The sequence below is a fragment of the Globicephala melas genome, chromosome 16 (assembly GCF_963455315.2).
Source record: "Globicephala melas chromosome 16, mGloMel1.2, whole genome shotgun sequence".
NCBI lineage: Eukaryota > Metazoa > Chordata > Mammalia > Artiodactyla > Delphinidae > Globicephala > Globicephala melas.
This window is the reverse complement of record NC_083329.1, coordinates 61,270,272-61,297,427: the sequence shown is the minus strand read 5'-3', so window position 1 is coordinate 61,297,427 and position 27,156 is coordinate 61,270,272. Positions and strand designations below refer to the sequence as shown.

The 27,156-nt window shown below is 45.0% G+C and overlaps 1 protein-coding gene across 4 annotated transcripts in view; it reads left to right on the top strand.

Annotated features, from left to right (window-relative positions):
- Positions 1-8,862: 8,862 nt before the first annotated feature.
- Positions 8,863-27,156, top strand: part of SGPL1 (sphingosine-1-phosphate lyase 1) — a 61,269-nt gene continuing 42,975 nt past the window's right edge. The window contains exons 1-3 of one of the 4 annotated variants that reach the window (XM_060286037.2): positions 8,863-8,924; positions 9,316-9,401; positions 16,717-16,778. In XM_060286037.2, coding sequence (XP_060142020.1) covers positions 16,752-16,778 — 27 coding nt within the window. In that variant the 5' untranslated portion in view covers positions 8,863-8,924; positions 9,316-9,401; positions 16,717-16,751. The other 3 variants (XM_030862510.2, XM_060286039.1, XM_060286038.2) reach the window with 3 other exon arrangements.

Sequence of the window (27,156 nt, the reverse complement as noted above, 5' to 3'; positions counted from 1 at the left end):
GGACACGTCAATGGAAAGGCTCGTCAGTTCTGTGGGTAAGCCTGTCGCTTTGTGACTGCATGAGCCAGTGGTTGCTAGGTTACCTCTGCCCCACAACTCCAGAAGCCCGGCACCCCTCTCCTCACCCCCATCCAGCTCCTCTTACCCTTCCTGGAGGGTCAGGAAGGCTCGCTCGAGGACCTGCTTGCCCTCCCTCCAAGCTCCCTTTCTATCTCCCATTCAGCGCTTTCAATGGGGACCAAGGGAGAAAATGAGAATCAGGGGCTGGTTTCAGCCAGCGAGCATCAGGCAGAGAGAGAAAACCTGGCAAAAGAGTTCGGTTGGGCTGGGTGCCAGCTCTGTCAGCCTGACCGGGCTGTCTGCCACCACGGAGGGGGTCTGTCTCCATGCGTCCTATTTCTGGGGATTGATTGGCAGAGAGCTGTCTCTTAGATGGAGAGGAGGAGGCCGCCAACAGGATCCAAAGCGTCCCTGCAGCCCTACTCTAGGCAGGTTAGCTGGGTGGGAGGACCCTGGGCTTTCAGTCCGGCAGGGGTTTCCGTGGGAGTCTGACACTCCCTAGACGTGCCACCTTGAGTAAGTTGTCTGTACTGCCAGAGGTGTGGAACAGTGGTAAGAATACTTGGTTCCGATTCCAGCTCTACTTCCTAGCTATGAGGCCTCAGACAATTCGCCTGATGTCTCCGAGCCTCAGTTCCTCTGTCTCTGAAACGGAGATGATACTTGCACTTATTCTCGCGGGAGCTTTGAGATTGCATGACGTAATGCACAGGAAGGTGTTTAGAATAGTGCTTGACACCAAGTATGATAACTTATGTTATTACCTTCTCTGAGCCAATACAATGGGGTACCCTCACCTACTTCTCAGGTTGTTCTGAAGGACAAACAAACTAATAGAAGCGAAGCACCTAGTCATATGCCTGGTGCACAAGAGATACTCAAAAGTGGTAATAATCATCACTGTGATTGGTATCTTTTTTTTTTTAATTGAAGTATAGATGATCTGTAATTGGTATCTTGGTGGAGGGGAGATGGAGGGGGATGGGATGAGTCCTGAGCCTGAGAACTGCCATGGGTAGTTTACTTTGTGTCTTTGAGGCTCAACTTGGACCGCTGAAACAGGGGACCAGGATAATCCTTTGTGCACAGGGCTGACGTGAGATCAGAGGCTGTGAGGGGTGTCCACAGAGTCTGTAAACAATGCAAGGGTTTGCAGACGATGCTTGGTGCCGTCCTAGGAGTGAGGCTGCTGGGCCTCCGAACGGGTGGGGGTGGGCCTAGTCGAGGGTCTTCCTTCTCGGCACCCCTGGCTTCATATCAGTGGCCCGAGGCTTCTAGACTCTGTGTCCTCTGCTGGGGAGGAAGAGCAGGAAGGAGGATAGCTAGAGGCAAACCCAAGTTCTTCAAAAGTTCTGCCCCTCCCCACTGAGGGGTGGGGACACAAAGCACTGCAGTGCCCCATTCAGGGGGGCCCTCTGAGCTTGGCCTCGCCTCCAGTGCTTTTCCATCCACACGGGTCAGAATGTTCTCCCTTCAGGCTCTGGCTCTCCTGGGCTTGTCTCTGCAGGAATGAGGTGACCCCTTTGAAACCATTCTGAAAGCCCCGCTCTTGCATGCTTCTGGGAATCCTGATGGCTACTATGACAAATAAGACTGGATTTGAAAGGAGAGAGAGCTTTCTCCCCTCCTGCCAGCCCCGCTGTGCTGCTTTCAGCTCACCTGGGGGATTTCCCACAATGTGACCTGACTCAGCCGAGAATAAAACCCACTCATCCTCCCCTTGTACCTCTTACCCCTCCCACTGTGTTGTTTAAAACTGAACACCGGGCCTCCGTGTACCTTGCCGCTTTGGGATTGAAGGGGGTACCGTATGGAATGCCCTCAACGCTGGTTTATAAGGTTTATGAGAGAATTGAGAGGAGACCCTTCTGACTGCTCTTTACGGAGCATCAAAAAGAGGAGAGAGATTCTGTCTGCCTGTAAATGGTTTGAAGTACAGTCCTCCTGCTGGGATGCGTCAGTTATAAGAGAAGCACTATAAAATTTTATGGAATACTTCTTATGTGCCAGGCACTGTGCTAATCCTTTTTTTTGTTTTGCGGTACGCGGGCCTCTCACTGTCGTGGCCTCTTCCGTTGCGGAGCACAGGCTCCGGACGCGCAGGCTCAGCGGCCATGGCTCACGGGCCCAGCCGCTCCGCGGCATGCGGGATCCTCCCGGACCGGGGCACGAACCCGCGTCCCCTGCATCGGCAGGCGGACTCTCAACCACTGCGCCACCAGGGAAGCCCCAAAATGCAGTCTTTTGATGGAGAGAAATTTCTAATTTTAACTTAGCCCAGTTGATGAATTTTGTCCTTAGTGATGAATGGTGTTTGTGTCCTGCTTAAGAGATCTTTGCCTACCCAAAGTTATGAAGATATTTTTCATATTATTTTCTAGAAAGTTTACTATCTTACTTTTCACATTTAGAGCTATGATCAGCCTGGAATTGGTTTTTGTGTAAGGTGTAAGATAGGCGTCAAGAGCCATATTTTTTCCCCTACAAATCTCTCTTTGACCAGCACCATTTTTAAAAACACTGTCTTTGACTTGCTTCTCTCTGGTATCACCTTTATCAAAATTCAAGTGTCCATATACGTGTGGGTCTGTCTCTGGACTCGTTCTTTTCAAGCGCACTATGGGTCTAGCATTCTGCCAATACTACACTCTCTTAGTAACTGTAGTTTTAAATACATCTTGATATCTAGCGGTATAAAACTTCATTGGAGAAAACTGTTTTTTTCCTCCATTCTCAATACTTCTGACACCAGATGTATGGGGTTTGTCCCACACTGAGCATTTCCCCATTTCAGCAGGAACCAACTGGGTGTCCTACAAGTTTAACTTAATTCTGACATTGTCTGCCTGAAGACAGCATCAGACCCCACAGGTTAAGGGCCCAGTCCCACAGGCTGCCCCCATTTCAGACACTGAAACTGAGTGTCCCGCTAAAACTAAGTTCCCTTACTGAGTTGATGATTAATCTCTCAATCCAAAACTTTATTCCCTTTCTTGTTCCCTCTGACCTCAATCCTGTGCTAACTGAACACTCATCGACCAGGGTCAGATGACTAAAATTGCTGTTGTTGATAACATGATAACATCGTTAATGTACTCAGGTTGCTACTATAGATATCATCATTAACGAACAAACCCAGATTGTTTCTCCAGGGCAAGGTGAGATAACAGGCCCTTGAACCATGGACCACCTGGCCAGAGAATCCAAAACCACTGACATCCTGAGCCCCGGAACCTGAATGTCACAGAAATGTCACCTGATGATGATTAATCCCAGCCTCTTCGTTCTTACCCTTCAAAACATCCCTCACTCAAAGACCAAATGGAGTGGACATGAGACCTGTCTCCCACTCCCTTGCTGGGCGTGATGCAATAAAACCCTTACTTTGCTGCCAACACCTGCTGTCAGAATTTGGCTTTCTGTGGCCGCAGGCACATGAGCCCTTGTTGGTAACAACACCAGTCGCAAGTCCAAGTTGTCATCTGTATTTTTTTTTTTTTTACATCTTTATTGGGGTATAATTGCTTTACAATGGTGTGTTAGTTTCTGCTTTATAGAGTGAATCAGTTATTCATATACATATGTTCCCACACCTCTTCCCTCTTCCGTCTCCCTTCCTCCCACCCTCCCTATCCCACCCCTCCAGGCGGTCACAAAGCACCGAGCTGATATCCCTGTGCTAGGCGGCTGCTTCGCACTAGCTATCTACCTTACGTTTGGTAGTGTATATATGTCTATGCCTCTCTCTCGCTTTGTGTCATCTGTATTTCTGACTGACCAGTGTTAAATTAGGGTTCTCACGATCCCCTCCTCAGGTTTGAAAGTTTGCTACAATGGCTCACAAAGCTCAGGTAAATATTTACCTATGTTTACAGTTTATTGTAAAGGGTTATTATAAAGGATACAGATGAACAGCCAGATGGAGAGGTACCTAGGGCAAGATCCCGTGTACAGGAGCATCTGTCCCTTTGGAACTGGGGTGTGCCACTCCCAACATGTGGACCTCTCACCAACCTGGAAGCTCTTCAAACACCATCCTTCTGGGGTTTTATGGAGGCTTCAGTAGGTAAGGGTGATTGATTAAATCATTGACCATTGGCGATTGAGTCCACCACCAGCCCCAGGTCAGGGGGTTAGGGCTGAAAGGTTCCCCTGGCAACCAAATATTACCTCAGTAACAGAAAGTCAGGTGTGTGACTGAAAGAGCCAGTTATGAATAACAAAAGACACCTTTAGCTGTCTCATCACTTAGGAAATTCCAAGGGTTTTAGGAGCTAGGAATGAAGACGAAGACTAAATGGATACATATTTCTTATGCTAATTCACAATATTGCAGATTTCCAGCTTTATTTTTTAAGGTTGTCCTTACTCTTCTAGTTCCTTTGCCTTTCCATACAAATTTTAGAATAATTTATCTGCATCTACAAAAATTTTTGATGGGATTTTGTCTTTTTTTAACTGATTATTTTTCCTACCAGTTTTTTTGAGATATGATTGACATACAGCACAGTACAAGTTTAAGGTGTACAACATAATGATTTGATATACATACATCATGAAATGATTATCACAATAAGTTTAGTGAACATCCATCATCTCATATAGATACAAAATACAAGAAATAGAAAAAACATATTTTTTCCTTGTGATGAGAACCCTTAGGATTTACTTTCTTAACAATTTTCATATATAACATTCAGCAGCGTGTATTATATTTATCATGTTGTACCATACATCCCTATTACTTATTTATATGCTGTATTATCCTGGTATTATTTCCCATCAATGTACAGGAGAAAATCCTGTGATCACATGCCCTTTATCTCACCTGTTGTCTCTTCTGCTTCATACATGAGATTTTGGATTGTGGCCAGTATCACTGGGTGCTTTGATGAGAGCTGGCTGCTCTGAAAGTTGAGTCTCTGCCAGACTCTTGGGGTTTACCTGCCATGGCATTGCCTGTGCCTCTGTTGTCCTGAAGTCTGTGTGACTAGCCTTCTGATGATCTTTTAGAGAATAAAGGAGGAAAGAAAGAGGCGTGACTAACGACCCCACATGGCTCCTCCACCTCTCCTGTCTCCCCTAGAATGGTCAGTTACCTGGTAACGTGTCATCTGAACAGGACTCACAGCTCTGGAGCTGGCAGCTATAGACTGGTCTAAGTCAGCACTCAGGAAGGTTACCCAACGTGGAAGAGCAGGCATCAGAGAAGAGAGAATAAGTCTGAGCTCTCCAGAAAGATCCAAGATCATGGAACCAGACAAGTTTCCTACATTCATCCCTTTTCGACTTACATGTCCCTTCTTTGACTCCCATCCCAAGTTCTCCCCTCATACTCTCTTTGAATACCCAATAATTCTTACAATCTCATGTATCTCTTCTGCAAGCCGGTCAGCTCCAAGAGGTTAGAGGCCACATCTATCTTGTTTATCACCAAGCATAGGGCCTTGTTCTGCATGGTGGTTACATGGGTATATTTGTTTTGTACTAATTCATCAAACTCCTGGTGCAATGCCTCATGCCCAATAAATATTCATTGAATGAATGAATAGATGAAACAGAGTCTAAGGTAGTTATTCTTCGTATTCACCCCTTACATGCCTGAGTCCTCGCCTCAGAAGTCCTACCCACTGTATGCTAGTATTTGTCAACAAAACAGCTCTAGTGACAGGGAGCTCTCTACTGCCCAAGGTTGCCTGTTCATTTTCTGTGTAGTCCTGTTGGCTAGAAAGTTCTTCTTAATACTGAACTAAAATATATCTCCGTGAAGCTTCCAGTCAATATTCTTGATTCATTCTTATGGTCACATAAATCAGGCCTCGGCCCTCTTTGTGATGACAACTCTGTAAGAGCCCATGGCACGTTATGCGACTCTAAGTAATTCCACATGACTAGGGAAACCAGAAATCCCAGATGGCGCGACACAGCCCAGGTTATTATGCCTGCAGTCCCAGAAAACTTATTAGTTACGTCCTCAGTCTCAAAAGTGTCCCAGACTGGATGATTAATTACATAGCTACTCTAACGATGCCTGGGGTATAAAGTCTGAGGGTGAGGTAGAGATGGGGGAGATGAAGGTAGAGAGAGGCAGGGGCTGATCATAAGGGGCCTTGTGGACCAAGTTCAAGAAGAACATTCAATTAACTGGGCCTTGTGTGGTACCTTCCCTTGGAGGGCATCCTCTCCAGATATGATCTAGTTCACAGGCAGATCCGTACATCCATTGGTAGATGGTTATTGCTACGGATTGTCATTTATGGAAGACATCAGGTAAGTGCTTTCCAAACAGCCTGGGGTGTGGCCCGGGCAATCTCTGCTGACCCTGGTTCATGTATTTTCTGTAACTGATTCTCTGCCACTAAGGCTTGGTTTTGACTTGTTTTTATAGCTGTGAGGTTGTTTCCAGAGACAACATTGAGCAATCCCCTCAGGACCTTTTGCTGTCAACCAGAGACTTTGTAAGACTTCCCCGGGGGGGATGTAGCCAGGATCAGAAGCAGGCCTATAGCGATAAACGACTTGCTTTAAAGGACTGAAATGATTTGTATATTGGAGGGACTGGTAAGGATATTTGACCAAAACGAGTTTTTAATTGAGTCTAAGATGATGCAATAACAAGGCAGTGTTGAGTTAGATGTTTGACTGGGCAGCCAGTGGAAATGGTTTAAACATTTGGAGTACATGAATTACATGAGAAGTGGATAGTAAGAGTGGGTATTTGAAATGTCTGAATGGGTGGATTCCTTTGCAGTGCCCCCTGCAATACCTGTCCCTAAGCGGCAGGTGTTTCTTTGCACCCCAAAACTGAGTGTAGCAGGCCCCTCAAGCACATCCACAAGGACGAGCTTCAGGCTGCTTTTGCCCACCATGTAGCCAGTCAGCGGTGGACCCCAGGGCTTCTGGAGGCTTCCCGACCCCAGTCGCTGCTCCAACAGTTGGACGCTCAGAGGGAATGTAAGGCAACTAGGAGTGGTCGTGTCACCCTGCCCTTCCCATTCCTCCTTTGTCAACCTATCGAAGTGTGGGGCTAGTTTGAGAATCTAGGTGTATTAATTTGCTAGGACTGCTGTAACAGAGGACCATAAACAGGGTAGCTTGAACAGCAGACGTTTATTGTCTCACTGTTCTGAAGACTAGAAATCTGAGATCAGGGTGTCGCAGGACCGGTTCCTTCTAAGGGCCGTGAGACAGAACCTGCCCGATGCCTCTGCCCCAGTCTGGTGGTTTGCTAGCAGTCCTTGGTGTTCTTTGACTTGTAAAAGCATAGTTCCCATCTCTGCCTTTATCTCCGCGTGGCATTCTCTCTGTGTGCATGTACGTGTCTACATCTGCCCTTTTTAAAGGACACCAGTTATATTGGATTAGGGGCCCACCTCACTCTAGTGTGACCTCATCTTGACTAATTACATCTGCAATGACCCCTCTTCCAAAGAATGTCCCATTCTGAGGTACTGTACTGAGAGTTAGGACTTCAACATATGAATTGTTGGGGGACATAATTCAGCCCGCAACACTAGGGTAGATAGAAGTAGCCTCAGCATGAATGTAACCACTCTATTGGTTACTGCTACAACCAACTCTGTTTTGTGGGAAATGATCAGGTCAGAAAGAATCCCGTGGTTAAGGGAGAGGTACCTCAATCCTGCTCTAACAGGTTAAAGATATAGCCCACTAGACATGGGTTAGTTTGTCTTGAGCTATGAATGTGACTTTTCCCCTGGGGCTGCTAGCTTGGTCATACATGGCAGGCTGCTGGTCAGGGCACAGGGTGGACTGTAGTTCTGGGAAGCTCCTTTTACTCTGTTTATCTCACTTTCCAAGAGTCCATCTTCTAAGCTCACGCCCTTGTTCTATCCTAGAGCCAACTGTCTTCACTCTTTGCTGAGATGAAAGCAAAAGCCTGTACCTAGTCTGCCATTTGGACTTCCGGCCATTCTCTATACTATGCGGAGGAATTGTTTTAAAAAACAAATGTGATACGGTCAGCTCCTTGATTAAAAGGACCTCAATGGTTGCTTACTGCTCTTTCGATAAAGTTAGAAATACTATATCCTACAGGGCCCTGAGGTCTCAGGACACTTACCATCTCCATCTAGTTCTCAGTTGCATTTGTTTAAAAACAATTGAATTGGCCATACTCTGTTTCATGATAGGGGTGCTGAACACTGATGTTCACGCCATGAGTATTCATCAAGCTCTACTCTTTGATTTGTGGACTGGTCTGTACATATAGTATATTCTGATGAAAAAACAAAACTTCAAAACAATTGAGTAAGTTGCCCAAAGTTCTGGGAGTTCCTTAGTCATATTCTTCTTTATGACCTTTTAGATCACTTGACAATCACTATGCAACTATGAATTTCTTTTCTCTCTCTTGGGAGAGAAAGATGGAATTAACAAAGAGGGGTTGATTCAGCAAGTTACATCATGGTCACAAGACAGATTATGCAAATTGCAACAAGAACACAACATGGTCCTACAATATTTTTGTGCTCTTTTTGTCCAGAAATTATGCTGGCTTGCTGTTTCCTGTTGCTAACTAAGGATGAAGAGTCATCACATGTTGCGTTTGCCTGCCATTCTACTTAAAACTGTGGCACCCATGACATCCTGCTCTATGCCCCACACTTTCTATTTCCCATACTGGGCTTTGCGTCTTTTTCCATAGCCCTTGGCACCTTCCAACTTGCCATATAGTTAGTTATTCTGTTTATTTGTCTGTCTCCTTCCACTAGAATGTAAGTTGCATGACGCAGAGATCTTTGTTTTGCTCAGTGATTCATTCCCCCACCCAGGATGCTGCAACCTAACATTAAATAGTTGAATGGATGAATGAACGAGCCTGAGGTCTACATTCCCAAATGGTAACTCTCCCATTACCTGCTTGGGCCCCTGAAGGCATGTGCATTTGTACACCTGCACCACACATCTGTCCCTACTGACCTGCCTCTCCCTCCCCTCCCCCTAACTCTTGCCAGGCTCGCTGGCCTTCCTGAGCCCACCTCTGGGCCTCGGCATATACAGTTTCCTCAGCTGGAACACTCTTCCTGCATCTCTCTGCCTGGTTAACTGCTGCTCAGCCTGCCCTCTCAGCTCACGCTGTCCTTGATCCCTCCGCCTCGGTCCATTCCCCCGAGCATGGAGCATGGAGAACAACTGCCCTTAGTTTAAAAAAAACAAAAACAAAACAAAACAAAAACTGGGGAAAATTTCTTTACTTTTGTAAGACATAAAATCTTTTCCATCTGCTTGCAGAGATGGACGCCCTCTCCTTCTACCCTGACCCTGAGCTCCGGATATAGCTGCTGCCCGCCCAGCTGCCCGAAGCCCAGCTCCTCTGAGTGAGTCAGTCCTGGAAACCGGTTCTGCAGGGCCAGGCAAGGAGTAACCATGGGTCAAGGTTACTAATTGGCCCCCTGGTCCTCTGTTTACACAGGACTTATATTACTCTTCATTGCATCCCATCTGTGTCAACACTGAAGGGGAGGGAGAGGGAGAAGGCACTGGCCTCCCAGGGCATTCTGGCCACACCACGCATCCTCAGCGCAGGACCAGGGAAGACACCCTCTCCAACCAAATAACTCTGTGATCAAGGGCCCCTCCTGGGACCCTGAGCACAGAGAGGTAGAGTTTCTAAACAGAGGCTTCTGGGAAGTGCAAGCCAAGTAGGGCATAGAGAATTCTAAACTGAAAGAGTTGGAGAGCAGCTTCCCCTCTCTATCCAATTCTGAGCTCAGGAAATTGAGACCCAGAGAGGGTAAAGGGTGAATCCAAAGCCACACAGCATGTGAATCTCAAAGCCAGCACGAGAACCTATAAGTATCATCATGTTTTATGGGCCTGGGCTTCTAGAGCAGAATTCTAGGTTCAGTTTCCACTAGCTGTGGGACCAAGGCATAGAAATTGATGAGAATGGATAGAATTTAGCAACTTTTATCTGGGGATGTTCAAAATACAGATGTTTGGGCCCCACCCTTCATTCACCAGGGAATGTAGGAAAGCCCTGACATGGGGATTTGGAAAAGCTCCTTGGAGGTTCTGATGTGCCTGCTAGAAGGGAAGGATGGGCCGGATGACGCTTGAGTCCCTCCTAACTTGACAGATATTCAGCTGTAGATATTAACATGAGGCTTGTGTTAGCGTGCATTCCTGTTTTCAGTCCTCAGTGGGACAGTTTGGCTCCCTAGGGGGAATCCCAAAATTTTAAAAAGTTTTGGTTGTCACAGTGATGGGGGTCGTTCTGCTGTCATTTGGTAATGGTGATGGATGCTAGATGTCTTATAATGCAGACATTGCGAAGGCAGTCCCTCACAATGAAGAACTGTCCTGAGTCCTACAGATTTTTTTTTTTTAACATCCTGCCAGAACAATCATGTAGGAGAAAAACCAGTTCATAGTCACATGCGCCAAGACCTCAGTTTCACTTTCATACAAGAAAAAGTGGATTTCTTTAAAAACATGGTTTTATCGTACACTCTTCCCGGAGCACATCTACCCTGTTGAAAGTTGCAGGTAGGTTATCCTTCATTTTGTTTGGAACTTTATCAACTCTTAATCCATCATTTTGGAAAATCACATCACCCATGGTAATGCTGCTCACATAGCACTAGAGTCAACAAGACAACACCTCTGTACTGGACTGCATTTGTAGCTTTCCCATTCAGAACAATTGTGTGTAGTTGTATAAAAATACTAATTTAGCCTTATTTCAAAATGGCAAATATAAAGGAAAAAAATGACAACAATATTAAATATTATCTTCTCTTCAATGCATACGTATCCATCATAAGTTCACGCATCTGCTAACTTCACGTAGGATTTTTTTCTGATGGCTTTCAGTTTTAAAGTTAGGACACTATATTGCTATGTAGGTAGGTACTCACCCCTGTTTACGACGTATATTTTGTAACTCCCATAAACAAGGGGTGTTGGGTTTAGTTGGTTTGGGTCTTACTGATCTACAAACACCAAAAATCTGCAGGAATATGATAGATCTGTAGCTCTTGGGTAAGCCTTGAAAAGGCCTAGGGTGCACTCAATGGGGCAAGGGGCACGTTGGAAAGGCTAATCAACTGTCAGGATCAGGTCCTGATGGGGATTGAGCCAGACCTAGAGCAATGAGATGAGAGAGAGCTGGGCTTGCTTTAGCTGGTCACAGAGCCTAGATTGGCATCTTACCTGAACTCCATCATGCAGATGGTGGAGGAGGTTACACTAATAGTTCTTGAGTGCCTACTGTGGATCGGGCCCTGTGCTGGGTACACATGCCCACCCGCCCTCACAGTCCCAGGGTAGATGCTATTAACCTTTGTTTTTCAACCAAGGAAGCCCAGGCTCAGTTAAACCCACTCACCTGAGCCCACACAGTGATCTCTGGGTAGAGGCTCGTCTGCCTTCAAAGATGTTCTGTCATCGCAGGCCCAGCTGGTTTCCTTCTGCCCAAGGAAGTTTGTATTTATTTGGTTTTTGATAAGCAGTCACTCTCTGGTTTTGATGCTTTGCTAGGAGTGATTGTGTAGCCTGGTTAGCAACAGGGGGCTTCCTCAGGAAAGGTGGGCTTCCTTGGGAAGTAACTTGTTTCTCAGGATCTGGCCTGGCCACTCTGACTTTTGGCTGAATTGGCACCTGGGACATGTAGCTCAGTGATCCACCGCACCTTGCTCTTTATCCCAGTGTGGCAACCTCTGGGCACATGCTCCCTGCCCTGGGCGGCTCTTAGCACCCTTTTCCCCAGTGGCCGGTTCTGTCATGATCATCCCAGCCTGCTGCTGTTGGGTGGTTTCCTGTCCCTCCTTGGGCAGGGCGTTTTAGGCTCCATGACCAGATGTCCTGCAGGGGGCTTTCCTGTGGGCCATTCCTTCCCAGGGGTGGTTTAGAAGCTGCAGCTGCCCTGAGATCTTCCCGCAGCCCTGTCCTAAGCTGAGCTTCCATAGAAAGTCCCAGTTGGGTGGGTTGGGGGTGGCGGCGTCAGGGTCAGGAATGGAGGCATGATAGCATGTTCATGCTTTTTAGAGCAGGGACTGTGTGCTTGTGTCTAGAGGGAGGGGTGTCACTGACTTGGCCATGGCTAGCTGCCATTGTAAGCAGAACCAGATTTGCCAGCGTGGATTACTTTCAAAGAAGCCACATGGGGAAAAAAGTCCAGACTGTCTTCCTCCACATTCTGCCCCCTGCCATCCCCAGCCCTCTGTCATCAGCAGGTATTTCAGTTCTCCCTCGTCCCCCATAGGCCTTTCTAATCCCTCCCAATCTTTTTTTTTTTTATCCTGGAAGGCACCATGATGGTGCTAAAGACCAATTTGGGGAGCATTTGTTCTCCTCTTCACCCTCATACATTTCATCAACCTCCTTTAAACCGTCCCAAACAAATGCACAATCTTAAAAAGAACACCGTGCTTTCTCTGCAAGCAGGGTGTTGAGGGAATTGCTTCTCAAGTTTTATTGCACATATATCTCACCTGCGGATCTTGTTAAAATGTAGATCGAGATTTGGTAGGTCTGGAGTGGGGCTCCAGGAAACTGCATTTCTAATCATCTCCCAGGTGATGCCAGGGCCGCTCACTGGGAGACCACGCTGCGAGTATAGGAGCCCCAGCACCCCACCTCTGCCTCCCACCAGCCCTCTGAGCCCCTCCTTTGTAGAACTTCTGAAGCCCCTACTGTGCAAGCATCTGGGGGGAGAGGGGAAAGAGGTGGACGTTTGTCCCCTCCTTGGCCATCACTCCTGCTTTGGCACATCTCTTTTCTCTCTGAACTGTAATTCTCTCTCATTTATATCCCCTTTGCTCTCTGCTCTCTTGCTTTCTCCCAAGGGCTCACCAATAGAGCGCTAGGACATGTGAGTCCGATAGTCAATGGGGACTTTGCTCCATTTTGTGATTCCCCCTGTGAAGGCTGAAGTTTTCTTTCTTAATGCTCATGCATCTTTTACCTCTGGTCGTTTTCTACTTGATGCTTCTCTTGTCATCCCTGATGTTAAGCTGCAGTCAGAGGGAGTGTGGGGACAGCAACAGTGTGCCAGAAGTCTCGGCCCCTGTCCCCCTCCCCGCACACACCCTCATCCAGGGCCCTTGGGCTCCGCCAGGAACTGCCAGGAGTCATGTTCCTTTCCCCGCCTTTGTTTCTTCATGCATGTATTATGGGGTTGAACTGCAAATAGTTGAAGGCCCCTCTAGCTCTAACGTTCTTTGATTCCAATTCATTAACAAACATATCTTAGGTCCTTCCTACAAAATCTGAAGACTTCACTTCCCATCCAAACGCTACTCCATTCTCCTGTGTGTCTTTGGGATGACCATTTACCTTCTCTGGGCCTTAATGTCCTTGTTGACAAGTTGAGAGATGATGAGAGTCACCTGATCTGGGCAAGTTAGGACATAAATATGGCCTTGGATGTAAAGTTGCCTTAGCATAGGTCTTGGCAAAGTAAGTATCTTAGCTTAGGCTACTATAGCATAATACCACATACTGAGTGGCCATAGACATTTATTTATCACAGTTCTGCAGGCTGGGAAGTCCAAGGTCAAGGTGCTGGCAAATTTGGGTTTTGGTGAGGTCCTCTTCCTGGCTTGCAAATGGCTACCATTTCACTGTGTGCCTGCATGACCTCTTCTTTGTGTATGGAGAGAGAGAGAGAGAGGAGAGAGGAGAGAGGAGAGAGGAGAGAAGAGAGAGAGAGAGAGAGAGAGAGAGAAGAGAGAGAGAGAGGAGAGAGAGAGAGAGAGAGGGGAGAGAGAGAGAGAGAGGGGAGAGAGAGAGAGAAGAGAGAGGAGAGAGAGAGCAAGAGAGAGAGAGAGAAGAGAGAGAGAAGAGAGAGAGGAGAGGGAGAGAGAGAGAGAGGAGAGAGAGAGAGAGAGGAGAGAGACAGGAGAGAGAGACAGAGAGAGGAGAGAGAGAGAGAGAGAGAGAGGGAGAGAAAGAGAGAGAGAGAGAGAGGAGAGAGAGGAGAGAGGAGAGAGAGAGGGAGGGAGGGGGAGAGAGAGAGGGAGCATGCTCTGCCTGGTCTTCTTGCAAGGACATGAATCCTATTACAGGGCTCCACCCTCATTACCTCATTGAAACCTAACTGCCTTCCAGAGGCCCTGCCATCACATTGGGGGTTAGGGCTTCAACCTATGAATTTGGGAGGGGGAAACCTTCAGTCCATAACAATAAAGGTTAGACAATATGGTTGAATTTATTCATCTGGGAAGGATGAACACACCCCCTACTGTGCAGTGTGAGGAGCAGAGAAGTTGTAACAGGTTTAGGGAGCAGTCAGACGTGGACCTTGCCCTTCAGTCAGCTCCACAGAAATTCTAGATTAAAGGATGAGAGGTGGCAGTTGAGGAGGCTAGGGAGAGCAGATCCTAGGATCTGAGAAGAAGTAAAGCAGAGGGGTTGGGGATGAGGGCTGGGGAGGACATAGCTGGAATCCCAAATTTACTCTTGATGAGTAGGCATTGGCAGGAAGCCCAGGACATTTTCTGACCCTTCAACACTGAGGATGCATGTCTGCTGGGGAACAGCAAGAGGACTAAGGGTATGGGGGTGTTAGTGCCTGGTTCAGGAGCTCTGGATAGTAGACATGTCTGGGACTTCTGATGGGTAGGGCTGAGGGCAATGAAGCCCAGAGATAACCTGTTTGACTCTTTCATAGTCTTGACCATTCTGGCTGGGAAGTGCTAAAGGGGCTGTGCAGAGAAGGGCACATGTGATAACAAGGACTTCCATCCTAAGAGCACTAGATGAGGGTAACGATGGTAGTGATGACACCCCAAATTAGTGTCATGACATTTTGCAAAGGGATGGAATTGGGTACACTCATAAGTGTCATTTTTATTAAGATTTCAAGATGCCATGTAGGTGTCATTTAAATAATTTGTTGGAAAAAAATACTGTATGCAGATCACCGATCAGTTACAAGTAACTACACTGTCTTCTGCTTCTGCTGAATTAGTGCCACGACAACATGGGCAAGTCATGAAACTGACTTAAGAGTTAGTTCTTCTGGAAATGAAGGGTGACCTCTGTGATCCTGGTGGGTGCTCTCACTTGAATATCAGATGACTCCCATCATTGCTCACGAAAATAAAGTAGTATTGGTAGCATTTTTGCCCAACAACTATAGTCACTGTTATCCATTTTTGTGGGGAGAGGGGAGGATGGGGATAATATTTCCAATAAGGGCGTTTTCCTGTCGCTTTTCTTCAGGCATCGTTGACCTCGATGGAAGTCTCCAGGAAGGAGACAAGGAGCAAATCTCTGAGTCACTCAAAATCGCAAAGGCCTCTCTGGAGACCCATCTTGAGTCGTTGTTATGGATCAGTTTGCACAGTGCTCTGCAGGCTGACTCTCTCAGGGGCTCCAAGTGGTCAAAAGTGACCAGCAAGTTGGTTTTTAAAATCGGAGACTGAAGAAGCTGGGTACCCTCTGGGGCGGGCGCCTTCCACCTTCTCGGAAGGCCCAGGCGCCGCCCCCGCCAGGCCAGCAGGCGGCGCGCACGCGCCGTGGGGCCCGGAGGGGACAGTGGGCCTGCCGCCCAGGCCGGGGCGTGCGCGTGACCGGCGGCGGAGCCGCGCACGCCAGGGCTGGGGAAGGGGGCGGGCACCGTGGGAGCCGTTTCCGGACGGGGCGGGGAGGGGCGGGGCCACCGGCGGCCGGATCTCTAATCTCGGCGGCGGCGGCGGCGGCAGCAGCGGTAGCAGTAGACGCCGCCTGGGGAGCTTTCGCCCAGCGGCCCGCGAGTCGGTTTCGCGGTGAAGAGGAGCAGGGCCGGCGAGACAGTGTCCGAGGGAAGGAGCGCAGAAGCTGCTCCCGGCTGAGGAGGTGGACGGGGCCGCGGCGAACCCGGAGGAAGGAGGAGGGTCCGGGCTGGGGAGGAGGGCTTCGGCTTGGGATAGGGGAGAGTCGGGACTGAATGGGAGGCGGGTCCTGGCCGGGGAGAGGGAGGAGTGTCTGGACTGCGGGGGGTCCTGTTGAGGAGGGGTCCTGTTGCGGAGGGGTGAGGAGAGGAGGAAGGGCCAGGCCGGACCGAGGGGCTAGCAGCTTGGGGCGGGCTCGGGTTCGGGCTGAGGGAAGGGGCGCCGACCACCTGAGGTCTGAGTGAGTGCAGGGTTCGCGAGTGGGTGGGGGAGGGCGCCAGGGCCGAGAAGGAGCGGGGTCCGAAACTCCACTCGCTGGCGGGGTAGGAGTGGTCTTGGGGTGGGCAGGTTTGCTGGTCCTTCGCAGGCGAGGAGAGGGTTGTGGGGAGGGAGGGATGAAGTCAAGAACGAGGCCTACCTGTTTCTAAAGGGAGTCCACCGGAGGCTGGACCCTGGGACTGGACTGCCTGTAGCGTCCGCTCCTTGGCCGGGTTAGTTTGAATGGGCGGGGCTCCGGGCCTTCAGGCCCTGGTCCACTGCAGGCTGGGCGTTTCCCCCGGTAGCTACCTGGGGGGGATTGCTTTGTGGGAGGGTGGCTCTGGAAGCGTTTGGGCAGCTGTGGGAGGGAAGCAGAGTGCCAGCAGGATTCTGATTCGCTGGTTTGGGGTGCTGGGGTGGAGTGTGAAAGCTAGGAGTGAAATCTGAGCTCTTAAAGGAGGGATAGAACCCTTTCTCTGCAGCTCTGGCGAATCTCGGCGGGCCGACGGGAGCGTTTAAAGCGTTAGAAGTAAACAAACGTGATTCCCTTTTGCAGAGGGGAGGCACTGAAAGGACGCCTGGAAGAGGAAGATGCCGAGTACGGACCTTCTGATGTTGGTGAGTCCTTTTTGCATCTATTCTCCTTGTTGTAAGTCACTTGTCGTTTACGTTTTATTTTTAGTCCGAAGGATGAGTGTGTAGATTTCACCTCTGATGCTTGCTTTTGGTAGCTGAGAGTTTCTGCCACCTTTTATTTTGGGTTCAGTGATTAAGATGGATAAGTGACTGATTTAAGTGTATGTGTGTATATATATATATATATATAATGAATATGAAGAATCATTTTCAAAATTCTTGCAGTTGATTTTAATCTCTCCTTTCTTATACTACCAGAACAGTTTTCAAACTTCTATTAAATTTTGTCTGGATCTGCCGTATATTAGTTTATAAGTGTTTGTTTCCCAGACTAGAGTTTTGATTCCCTGGAAGGCAGATATCTTGTCTTATTTGTTTAGAGATGATAAACACCTGTCATGGTGCTTCGTATATGGTGAATTGCTTAATTGCTGAATTGAGCTGGTTTGAATTTACTTTCTTCTGCTGTGCTGAGGAGTATGCCTGTTTTGGTAAAGGCTGTTTTTTTCCCCTCTTCTCTTGAGATCTTTCTGTGCTGTTTTTTCCCTGAGCAGGGAAAATACAATTGCCAAATGAGTGTTTACCAAAATGACGTTTTATTCTTGGGACATTCATGATTCCATGGAGGCTCTTTATTGATTTTTATTTTTTTCATAGAGGCTTGTTACTGTGAGGAGCCCGTGGTTTTCAAATAGCGATGTAGAAGTGTCTGCGTTTAGTTTTGAATAAGTTACTTCTTTGAATCTGATATCTTTTTGTGCAAAAAACACATTGATTTAAAACATTTCCTTTCCCTCTCTTTACAGTTGGTAGTTGGTAGCTGTCACTGGGAAATTGGTGAAAACTAATAGTGAGGTTTTTTTTAATATCCAGTGCTGATGTCCTGTAGTGTCAAAACCTGTAAGGTCTGCAGGAGAGATTAAGAGGGCAACAAAGTTGTGATTGGTTCTGGTTTGAGGTGGGGAACAAAGATGATTTTTAGAGACATAGATCAATACTTGGTTTATCCACAGGTTCAGATGAAGAGTTCACCTAAAATAGTTTTTTTTGCCCCAGATTTCATGGATTGTCAGTAGATAATAAATTGTGTTGTGGAATTTTGAATTCTCATTACGAGAGCAATGTGTTAGAAGAATTGGAAACTATTAATAAGCAAAAGGAAGCGACCCCTGATAGTTCCACTACTCAGAAATAACCACTGTTAGCACCTTGCAGAATGATTTGCAATAATTGGCAACTTCTGTCTTCTGTTTTATGAAGCAGTATGTGTATGTAAATTAAGATTCCTGTATGTCAGTAGGATATAACTGCATGCCCAGCCATGTGCTTATTACTTCTTGGGCCTGTGGGCTCCCTTTAACAGCCTGAGCAGTGAGTGCTTTTATTCAGAATATTAACTCTGGAATCAGTTTGAAGTATTTCTCTAGCTGTCACCACTAGTTTTCACTTCCTTGTTTGAAAATCTAGATGTTTAGGGGTGTTGCTTTGCTCCTTGGTGTAAGGAATAAATTCATATAGATAACAGCTGGCCCTTGAATCATCACTCTCTGAAGACACTGTACATGTTGCTTGAGGTGCTCTCTCTGGAAAAGTTGTCCTTCTTTCTTTGACTGTCCTGTGCTAAATGGTAAAGAACCAATGACCAGGGCTGGGCTTTCAAGGGGGACCCTAAACTGTCATGATCTGAGTTCAAGGTGTTTCTCCGTAGCTGCTTTGTACAGTATGATGCATTAGACATGTTCTTGGTCCTCTAACTGGGAAAAAAGGACCCCAGTTAATAGAAGATAACTTCAGTGTAGGGCAGCATATGGTAGAATCTCAGAATTAGAAACAACCTTACAAGTCATATGATGCAACTTCTTTCTTATATTGTACCTGAATCCTTTTTAGACTATCTCTGCTAAATGAATATCCAGTCATCCATACTTTCTCCTGGGAGAGTAAGATGGCATAAGCTAAGACATAATATGAGGTGGATTCAGGAATAATACTTTAGGTCTGATAGCTAACATTTATTGAGCACATATTATGTGTTGGGTGCAGAAATAGATATTCTACATGCTCATTTAATTTTCCCAAAAACTCTGAAAAATATGCTGGCATTCTCTTTTTATAGGTGAGAAACTAGGCTTAGAGGGTACCATAGCAGTGAAGTGGCGGAGCTGTGTTTTAGCCACAGCTGGTTTGACTTCAAAGCCCTCTTTTTTTTTTTTTTTGGCTGCGTTGGGTCTTCGTTGCTGCGCGTGGGCTTTCTCTGGTTGCAGCGAGCGGGGGCTACTCTTCGTTGCAGTGCGCGGGCTTCTCATTGTAGTGGCTTCTCTTGTTGCAGAGCACGGGCTCTAGGCGCGTGGGCCTCAGTAGTTGTGGCACACGGGCTGAGTAGTTGTGGCTCGTGGGCTCAGTAGTTGTGGCTCATGGGCTGTAGAGCGCAGGCTCAGTAGTTGTGGCACACGGGCTTAGTTGCTCCGTGGCATGTGGGATCTTCCCGGACCAGGGCTCGAACCCGTGTCCCCTGCATTAGCAGGCAGATTCTTAACCACTGCGTCACCAGGGAAGCCCCAAAGCCCTCTTTCTTACCTATTTGTGATGCTGCCTCTGTGTCATATTCATCGAAAGGGATGGAGGTTGCTGAACTGTGTGACTGCTGAGAGCAGGTTTGTGTGGAGCAGGAGTGGGATAGCTCTGCCCTCTAGGGGACACTTCGGAAGAGTGGTGGGGATGCTTTTGTCTTGCAGTCTCGTCTTGTCGGAACATACGTTTTATTATACAAATCTTCTTGTTTTTCTTCCCTTACATTGCAGTTGGGGCGCTATATTGAAATTTTAAAAGTTATGTCTATGGGTATAATGTTATAATCTTTGAATTTCATTTCAGAATAAAGAGCATTACAAAGTATTTGTTACAGAAGGGGACGTTGGGTCTGATAGGGTAGAAAGCCACTTTTGTGGACAGTATGCTATGGCAATAAAACTTGAAGATGGACTGGAGTCCATATATGACAAACTTTGGATTCCAGACAAAGGTTCTTGGGCTGTCAGCCCTCAGTGCTTTGTCCTCATTTGATTAAAGGGTTTTGCCTGCCTATTTCCATTTGTTCATTTATGCCACGGACTGTGATATTTCCACGTAACGTCTCAGAGAGAATAAAGTGAGTGAGTGTATTCATTCATCTGAGAATTGTGATGCTTTCAGAGGGAATTCAAGTCTGGAAATTTTTTAGCAGTCTTTCTCCACTTTAGCAACCATTCTTTTCATCATCTTCTCCTCCTTCCTAGTGCTAGGGGTCTGTATCGCTTTGCGAGTTGCCAAATACTCCTAGCTTTAACAAAAAAAAAAAGGTACTTTATGAAGCTAAGTCTACTCCCATAGACTATCCAGATGGATGACTCAGAGTTACCGTATGCACTGTGGTAGTGCTGGGTGGGGTGTGAGTGATAAAAGTTGATCTAGGGTCGAGGTTCTCAGCCAGGGGCAGTTTTTGCCCCAACCCCCATTCCCCGGACGTTTGGCAGTGTGTAGAGATACTTTTGATTGTCATACTGGAGGAGTGCTAGAGGTCAGAGATGCAACTGATTGCCCTACTCTGCAGTGTAGTCCCTCACAACCTAGAATTACCTGGCCCGAAATGTCAGAAGCGCCCAGGTTGAGAAACCCTGCTCTAGGTTCCTTAACATAAGTAACAGTATCTGTGCAGCCCTGGCATTCATGTGGATGGGGCAGTAGGTCTTTTCTTAGAGTTTAATGGGTCTGTTACAGTGATACTTGGGTTGTTTTGCCCATGGATCAAGCTCTGCTACTTTGGAATATATATTGGAGAGTGTGCAGCATGATATTCTGAAGCACAGTAGAAGTCCTAAGAAGTGCTGTCTTTTGCAACATTTCTGCAGCACTGTTGATTTGAAAACGGTAAGCCTGTCTCAGTTTTGTTTTTCAGGTGCAAAAATCACATCTTTCCAGATATTAGAGCTTTATCTTTGACCCTTGAATCTTTTTCAGGCATGCTTTCTTTATGACTCTCAAATGGGATTTAACCAATAAACTGAAAGATTGACACTAAAAGCTCATTTCTATTATTTGAATCTGGTGTCTTACTTGTAGGCTTGTCTGTAAGAAAGGGAGGATTCATTGGAACTGGTAGGACATTTCAATTTTTGTTGACAATTTGAGTGGCCATTGTAGGATGAGCACTGTTTTTGGCCTTGTTCCATTCTTGTAAATAAAGCAAAATATAATAACAAGTATGATAATTTCTCCAGCTTTTGGTCTAAAGGAAAGGAAAGTTATAAATAGATAAACCCCAAATCCCAGTCTTTGGCTTGGCTTTGCAGTCTGTGTGTCAGGAAGTTTTAGTAACATTTACCTCTTAATTAGGCATTGCCCAATCTAGTATTACATGTAGTTTGTACGCATTGGTGGCAGAAATGGGAATCAGCCTGGGATTAAGACTTTTCCATAGGGAACTGATTTGTAGTGAATCAGTCCATATGTGGAAGCATACAGAATGCAATTACTGAGAGAAAAACAATGCTAGGGGGTAAGGGGAGATGGGAGCCATCAGGGATGACGGAACAGTGCAGGCTGAAAGTAGTTTGTTGGGTCTGTCAGTTATCTCCTGGTGCAGTCCAGCAGTGTGATTGCCCAGAGTTAAGGAACACCAACAGGGGTTGGTGAAACACTTCAGGGCTAAGAGCAATTAGCGCCCTTAGGCCTGACGCAGCAAGAGAGGGAGTAATTTCTGGAACTTGAGAGAGCTTAGCGGAAAGAGAAGGTAACCTCTGGGAATGCAACCACTTCCAACCAGTGGCCTAGCAGCAAGGGAATCAAGGGGAATAAACACCTCACGTGTTTTCTTTTCCCACCCTCTGGTCTACTGGAGCTTTTCATTGGTCAAACCCAACTGGAAACCAGAGGTTACAGGAACCTGGGTGATTTAATTTATAGGACAGCCCCATGAAGCACATAACAGAGTTGAGGAAGGTTCGGTAGAGGAGTATACTGAAGTCAAGGTCAAGTTAGTTTTGAAATGTACAAGTGAGAAGATAGTGTTGGAGCAGTCTTGAAGAATGTAGGTCATGGAACGTTATAGAAAAGGAATGTTCTTGCTGATAACAGAAGGATAGGTTCAGAGGCAGAGTTGCCACAGCTTCAGAGCTAGTTTGTTCCCGTAGTAGCCTTAGAATCTTAATTGCCAGAAGGGCCTTTAGAAATCTTGCAGTGCCACTTCCCTTCCCATGTGGGAATTCCTTCCACAATGCCTGGCCAGGAGTGGGCGCGGTATAGTTTCTCAGGGAGTCCTTTCCATTGTTGGACAGCTTTAAATGTTAGAAAGTTTTTATTTGTCCAAATCACTGAATGTATCAGGATTAGGTTTGGCTGAATATAAGAGAAAAATCTACAGAAATAGAGATTTCTAAAAAGTAGAAAGAAATTTTTCTAAAGTAAGAGAAATCCAGAGTCAACAGTTGGTGCTGATACTGCCATTCCTAGGTCTTTGAGGAGGTTCCACTGCTCAGTGCATCCTCTCCAGGTCAGGATAACTGCTTTGAGCTTGAGCTGTCAGGTTCACGTTTCATTCAGCGGGAAGAGGAAATGGGAAGGAAAAGAGCTTGCCTGCATTCTTAATTTATTGTACATACAGAAGAGTGTATAAAGCACATATCCTCATTTTAAAGAATAACAATGAAGAAAACAATAATATATCTACCACCCAGGTTAAGAAATAGAGCGTTCACCACCAACCCCATGTGCCCCACCCTGGTTACATCTCCTTCCCTTTTCTCTACTGATATCACTCTACTATCCTGATTTTGGGGATAGTTATTCCCTTGCTGTTTAAGAAAAAAAATTGTGTTACCACCTAGTTCTACATCCTGAATTTTAATTTTGTTTGTTTTCAACTTGATACAAATGGATTTATATGTATTTTTTTAACCTTTAAAAAAAATTGAAGTATAGTTAATTTACAATGTTGTGTTTGTTTCTGGTGTAGAGCAAAGTGATTTGGTTATATATATAGATATATATGTGTCTATCTATATTCTTTTTCAGATTCTTGTCCATTATCGGTTATTACAAGATAATAAATATAGTGCTATATAGTAGGGCCTTGTTGTTTATTTTATATATAGTAGTGTGTATATGTTAATCCCAAACTCCAAATTTATCCCCCCTCCTGCCCCTCCACTATCCCCTTTGGTAACTGTTAGTTTGTTCTCTATGTCTGTGAGTCTATTTCTGTTTTGTAGATAAGTTCATTTGTATGATTTTTTTAGATTCCACTTATAAGTGATTTCATATGATATTTGTCTTTTCCTTACTTCACTTAATGTGATCATCTCTGGGTGCCTCCATGTTGCTGCAAATGGCATTATTGCATTCTTTTTTATGGTTGAGTAGTATTCCATTGTATATATGTACCACATCTTCTTTATCCATTCATCTGTTGCTGGATAGCTAGGTTGCTTCCATGTCTTGGCTGTTGTAAATAGTGCTGCTGTGAACATTGGGGTGCATGTATCTTTTTGAATTAGAATTTTCTAGGGATGTATGCCCAGAAGTGGGATGGCAGGATCATATGGTAACTCTATTTTTAGTTTTTTAAGGAACTTCTATACTCTTCTCCATAGTGGCTGCACCAGTTTACATTCCCACCAGTAGTGTAGGAGGGTTCCCTTTTCTCTACACTCTCTCCAGCATTTATTATTTGTAGACTTTTTTTTTTCTTTTGCTGTACATGGGCCTCTCACTGTTGTGGCCTCTCCCGCTGCGGAGCACAGCCTCCGGACGCACAGGCTCAGCGGCCGTGGCTCACGGGCCCAGCCACTCAGCGGCATGTGGGATCTTCCCGGACCGGGGCACGAACCCGTGTCCCCTGCATTGGCAGGCGGACTCTCAACCACTGTGCCACCAGGGAAGCCCCTATTTGTAGACTTTTTAATGATGGCCATTCTGACTGGTGAGAGCTGATACCTCATTGTAGTTTTGATTTTCATCTCTTTAATAATTAGTGATATTGAGCATCTTTTCATGTGTCTGTTGGCCATCTGTGTGTCTTTTTTGGAGAAATGTCTGTTTAGGTCTTCTGCCATTTTTTAATTGGGTTGGTTCTTTCTCTGATATTAAGCTGCATGAGCTGTTTGTGTATTTTGGAAATTAATCCCTTGTCGGTAGCATTGTTTGCAGATATTTTCTCCCAGTCCATAGGCTGTCTTTTCATTTTATGTTTCCTTTGCTGTGCAAAAGCTTTTAAGTTTAATTAGGTCCCATTTGTTTATTTTTGTTTTTATTTCCATTTCTCTAGGAGAGAGGTCCAAAAAAAATAATGCTGCGATTTATGTCAGAAAGTGTTCTGCCTATGTTTTCCTCTAGGAGTTTTATAGTATCCGGTCTTACATTTAGGTCTTTAATCCTTTTAGAGTTTGTTTTTATATATGGTGTTAAAGAATGTTCTAATCTCAATTTTTTACATGTGGCTGTCCAGTTTTCCCAGCATCATGTGTTGAAGAGACTATTTTTTCTCCGTTGTATATTCTTCCCTTCTTTGTTGTAGATTGACCATAAGTGTGTGGGTTTATTTCTGGGCTTTCTATCCTGTTCCATTGATCTGTATGTCTGTTTTTGTGCCGGCACCATACTGTTTTGATTACTGTAGCTTTGTAGTATAGTCTGAAGTCAGGGAGTGTGATTCCTCCAGCTCCATTCTTCTTTCTCAAGGTTGTTTTGGATATTTGGGGTCTTTTGTGTTTCCATACAAATTTAAAATTTTTTGTCCTAGTTCTGTGAAAAATATACCATTGGTAATTTGATAGGGATTGCAGTGAACGATTTATATGTATTTTTGGTGATTTTCCTATATTGCCCAGTATTTGCGAGATTCATCCATGTTGTTGCATGTAGTTTATAGTTTAGTTCATTCATTTTCATTGTTATATAGCATTTCATTATATGATTACTACAATTTATTTAGCCATTCCACTGATGATGGATATTTGGACTGTTTCCATTATTTCTTCTTGTAGTTCTATTAGATTTTATTGTACATAACTTGATATTTTATTACTAGGTGCATCCAGATCTAAAATTGTTACATCTTATCTAGTGAGTTGTGATTTTTATCTAATAATGCTTTTTGACTTAATATAACATAGCTATATGAGCTTTTTGTCATGAGATAGGCAAACTATAAGTGTTTGATGAATGAATGACTTGCCTGTTGTACAGGCAGAAACTGCAGAGCACTCGTCCTAGCCTTTTCTCCTGGCACATTGTTATTTACATGTCCTGTTATCCTACGACGTGAACAAAGCACTTTTAAATTTTAAAAAAAAGTGTGGAATTTTCTTTTTGGAGGGATAATTTGTGTACAGTAAAGGGCACAAATCTTAATTGTACAGGCCAATGAATATTTGTATATGGATACACGTACTCTCTGCCCAGATCAAGATGTGAAAAATGTCCAGCATCCCAGAAAGCTCCTCATATCCCTCCCAGTTGATACCCACCAAAGGCTGTCATTCTTCTCACTGTAGTTTTGCTTATTTTTCAGTTTTATATAAATGGAAGCATACAATATATTTTCTTTTGTGAATGTCTTTTGTTCTGAATGTTGATTGTATCTGTGAGTTTCAGCCATGGTCTGATGTAGCAATATTTTTAAGAATTATTGCTGTGTAGTTTTATGGTATATAAAATATCAAAATTTATTCATTCTGTAGTTGATGAACATTTATGTTTCTAGTTTTTGGCTGTTATGAATGACATTGCTACATTCTTGAACATGTCTTTTAGTAAACGTAAATACAATTGTTGGGTCATGAGGTATACTGCCAAACAGGTTTCTAAAGTGGTTGTACCAGTTTATACTCCTATAGGGTTTTCTTAGTATATAACTTTTGGATTTAGCTTTGGGCAACAAGTTTTAACATTTTGTTACCTGCACAGTGGAGGGAGCTTTAAGAACTCTTTCCTGAAGTAGTGTAGGTACTTCTAAAATGTGAAATGCCCTTTTCTTTGCATTCTCGTTTACCTAGTCTATAACTATTAATAACCATTTGATGGAAAAAAAAACCTTGGTTCTTTTTGAGTATTAAAAGGGCTCTGTTAAGAGCAGAGTTTAGATTTGTAAAACACCGTTTGTAGCAGTTAATTCCAAGGCTGAAAACATAATCCTTTGGAACTCTTTGGAACCTAAGTAGTTGTGGTATATTTACGCCTTGTGCTCAGTAGTGGGAAGACCTTCTTTTTGGAGACTTTTCCTGAGAGGCATTTGAGTTCACTCCTTTGAACTGCATTTTGGTAGATGAGGCTAAAAAGGAATACATTAATCCTGCCTTGAGTTCCAGTCTTAATGGTGCTGAGTCTTTGAGACAGTTGAGGGAAATTGATAATTGTTTCAAATTCTGATGGGGAGGAATTGAGGACAAATATGAGAATGCCATGGTGGACTTGCTCCTTGTTGAGCTGTATTGCAGCCAGGGTGGAAGAAAGCCTAGGATTAGACTATATTACCCAGCCCTTTTTGATAAGCTTAAGGTTTCAGATGCTTTCGCATGAGTCATGCCTGCAGCAATCAACAATAGTCTATCTGGATGACTGAAATCAGGTTTATGATCTGTAAACATAAGTAGGTAACCGGTTTAATCCTGTTCTGTTAGTAGGTAAGGGGACACTTGCAACCTTCTGATTGAATTAGATTGTGGAAAGCTGAGTTGGTTTAACATCTGTCTTACAAAATTGAGGAGCAGCTCACTATTTACCTGCATTTATTACCATCATCTGTAGTAAAATACAGCATAGGCATGGAAATCAAACTACTTAAAGCCTCTCGCAGCTCTACCTTTGTGGCTTTGCCTGGAACATTGCAAAGGTCACTTTTCCTTGCTGCTAATTGAAAAGGAAAGGAAAATGTTTATCAGAGAATTCAGATTCATCAAATAATTTGTGAAGTGTTTATTACCTGCAGTCATTTGCTCATTACCTTGCTGCATTTAATATTCACAACAACCCTGTGAATTGTTTTTTTCTTGTGATTTTTTTTGTTGAACTATAACAATGGCATCTAGTTTTGTTTGCAGATGAGCGAAATCCAGTTGCACAGAGGTTCAATAAGTGCCAAAGGTCACACAGTTTCTAAGTGAGAGCTAAAACTAGAGTAGAAGCCTTTGACACTATCCAGACTTTCTAGGACACCACAGTGGCCTGTAAAACACTATTAACACGACTCTCAAAGAACTCACAGGAGTCGTGATGAGGTGTCAGTTCAGGACAATACTCAGAGGTGTCGGTCCTTTTCAGATATCCTGGGTAGTGGCTGGAGTATGTGTTCATGAAAAAAACACAAAAAGTGTTTTGAAAAAGTTTC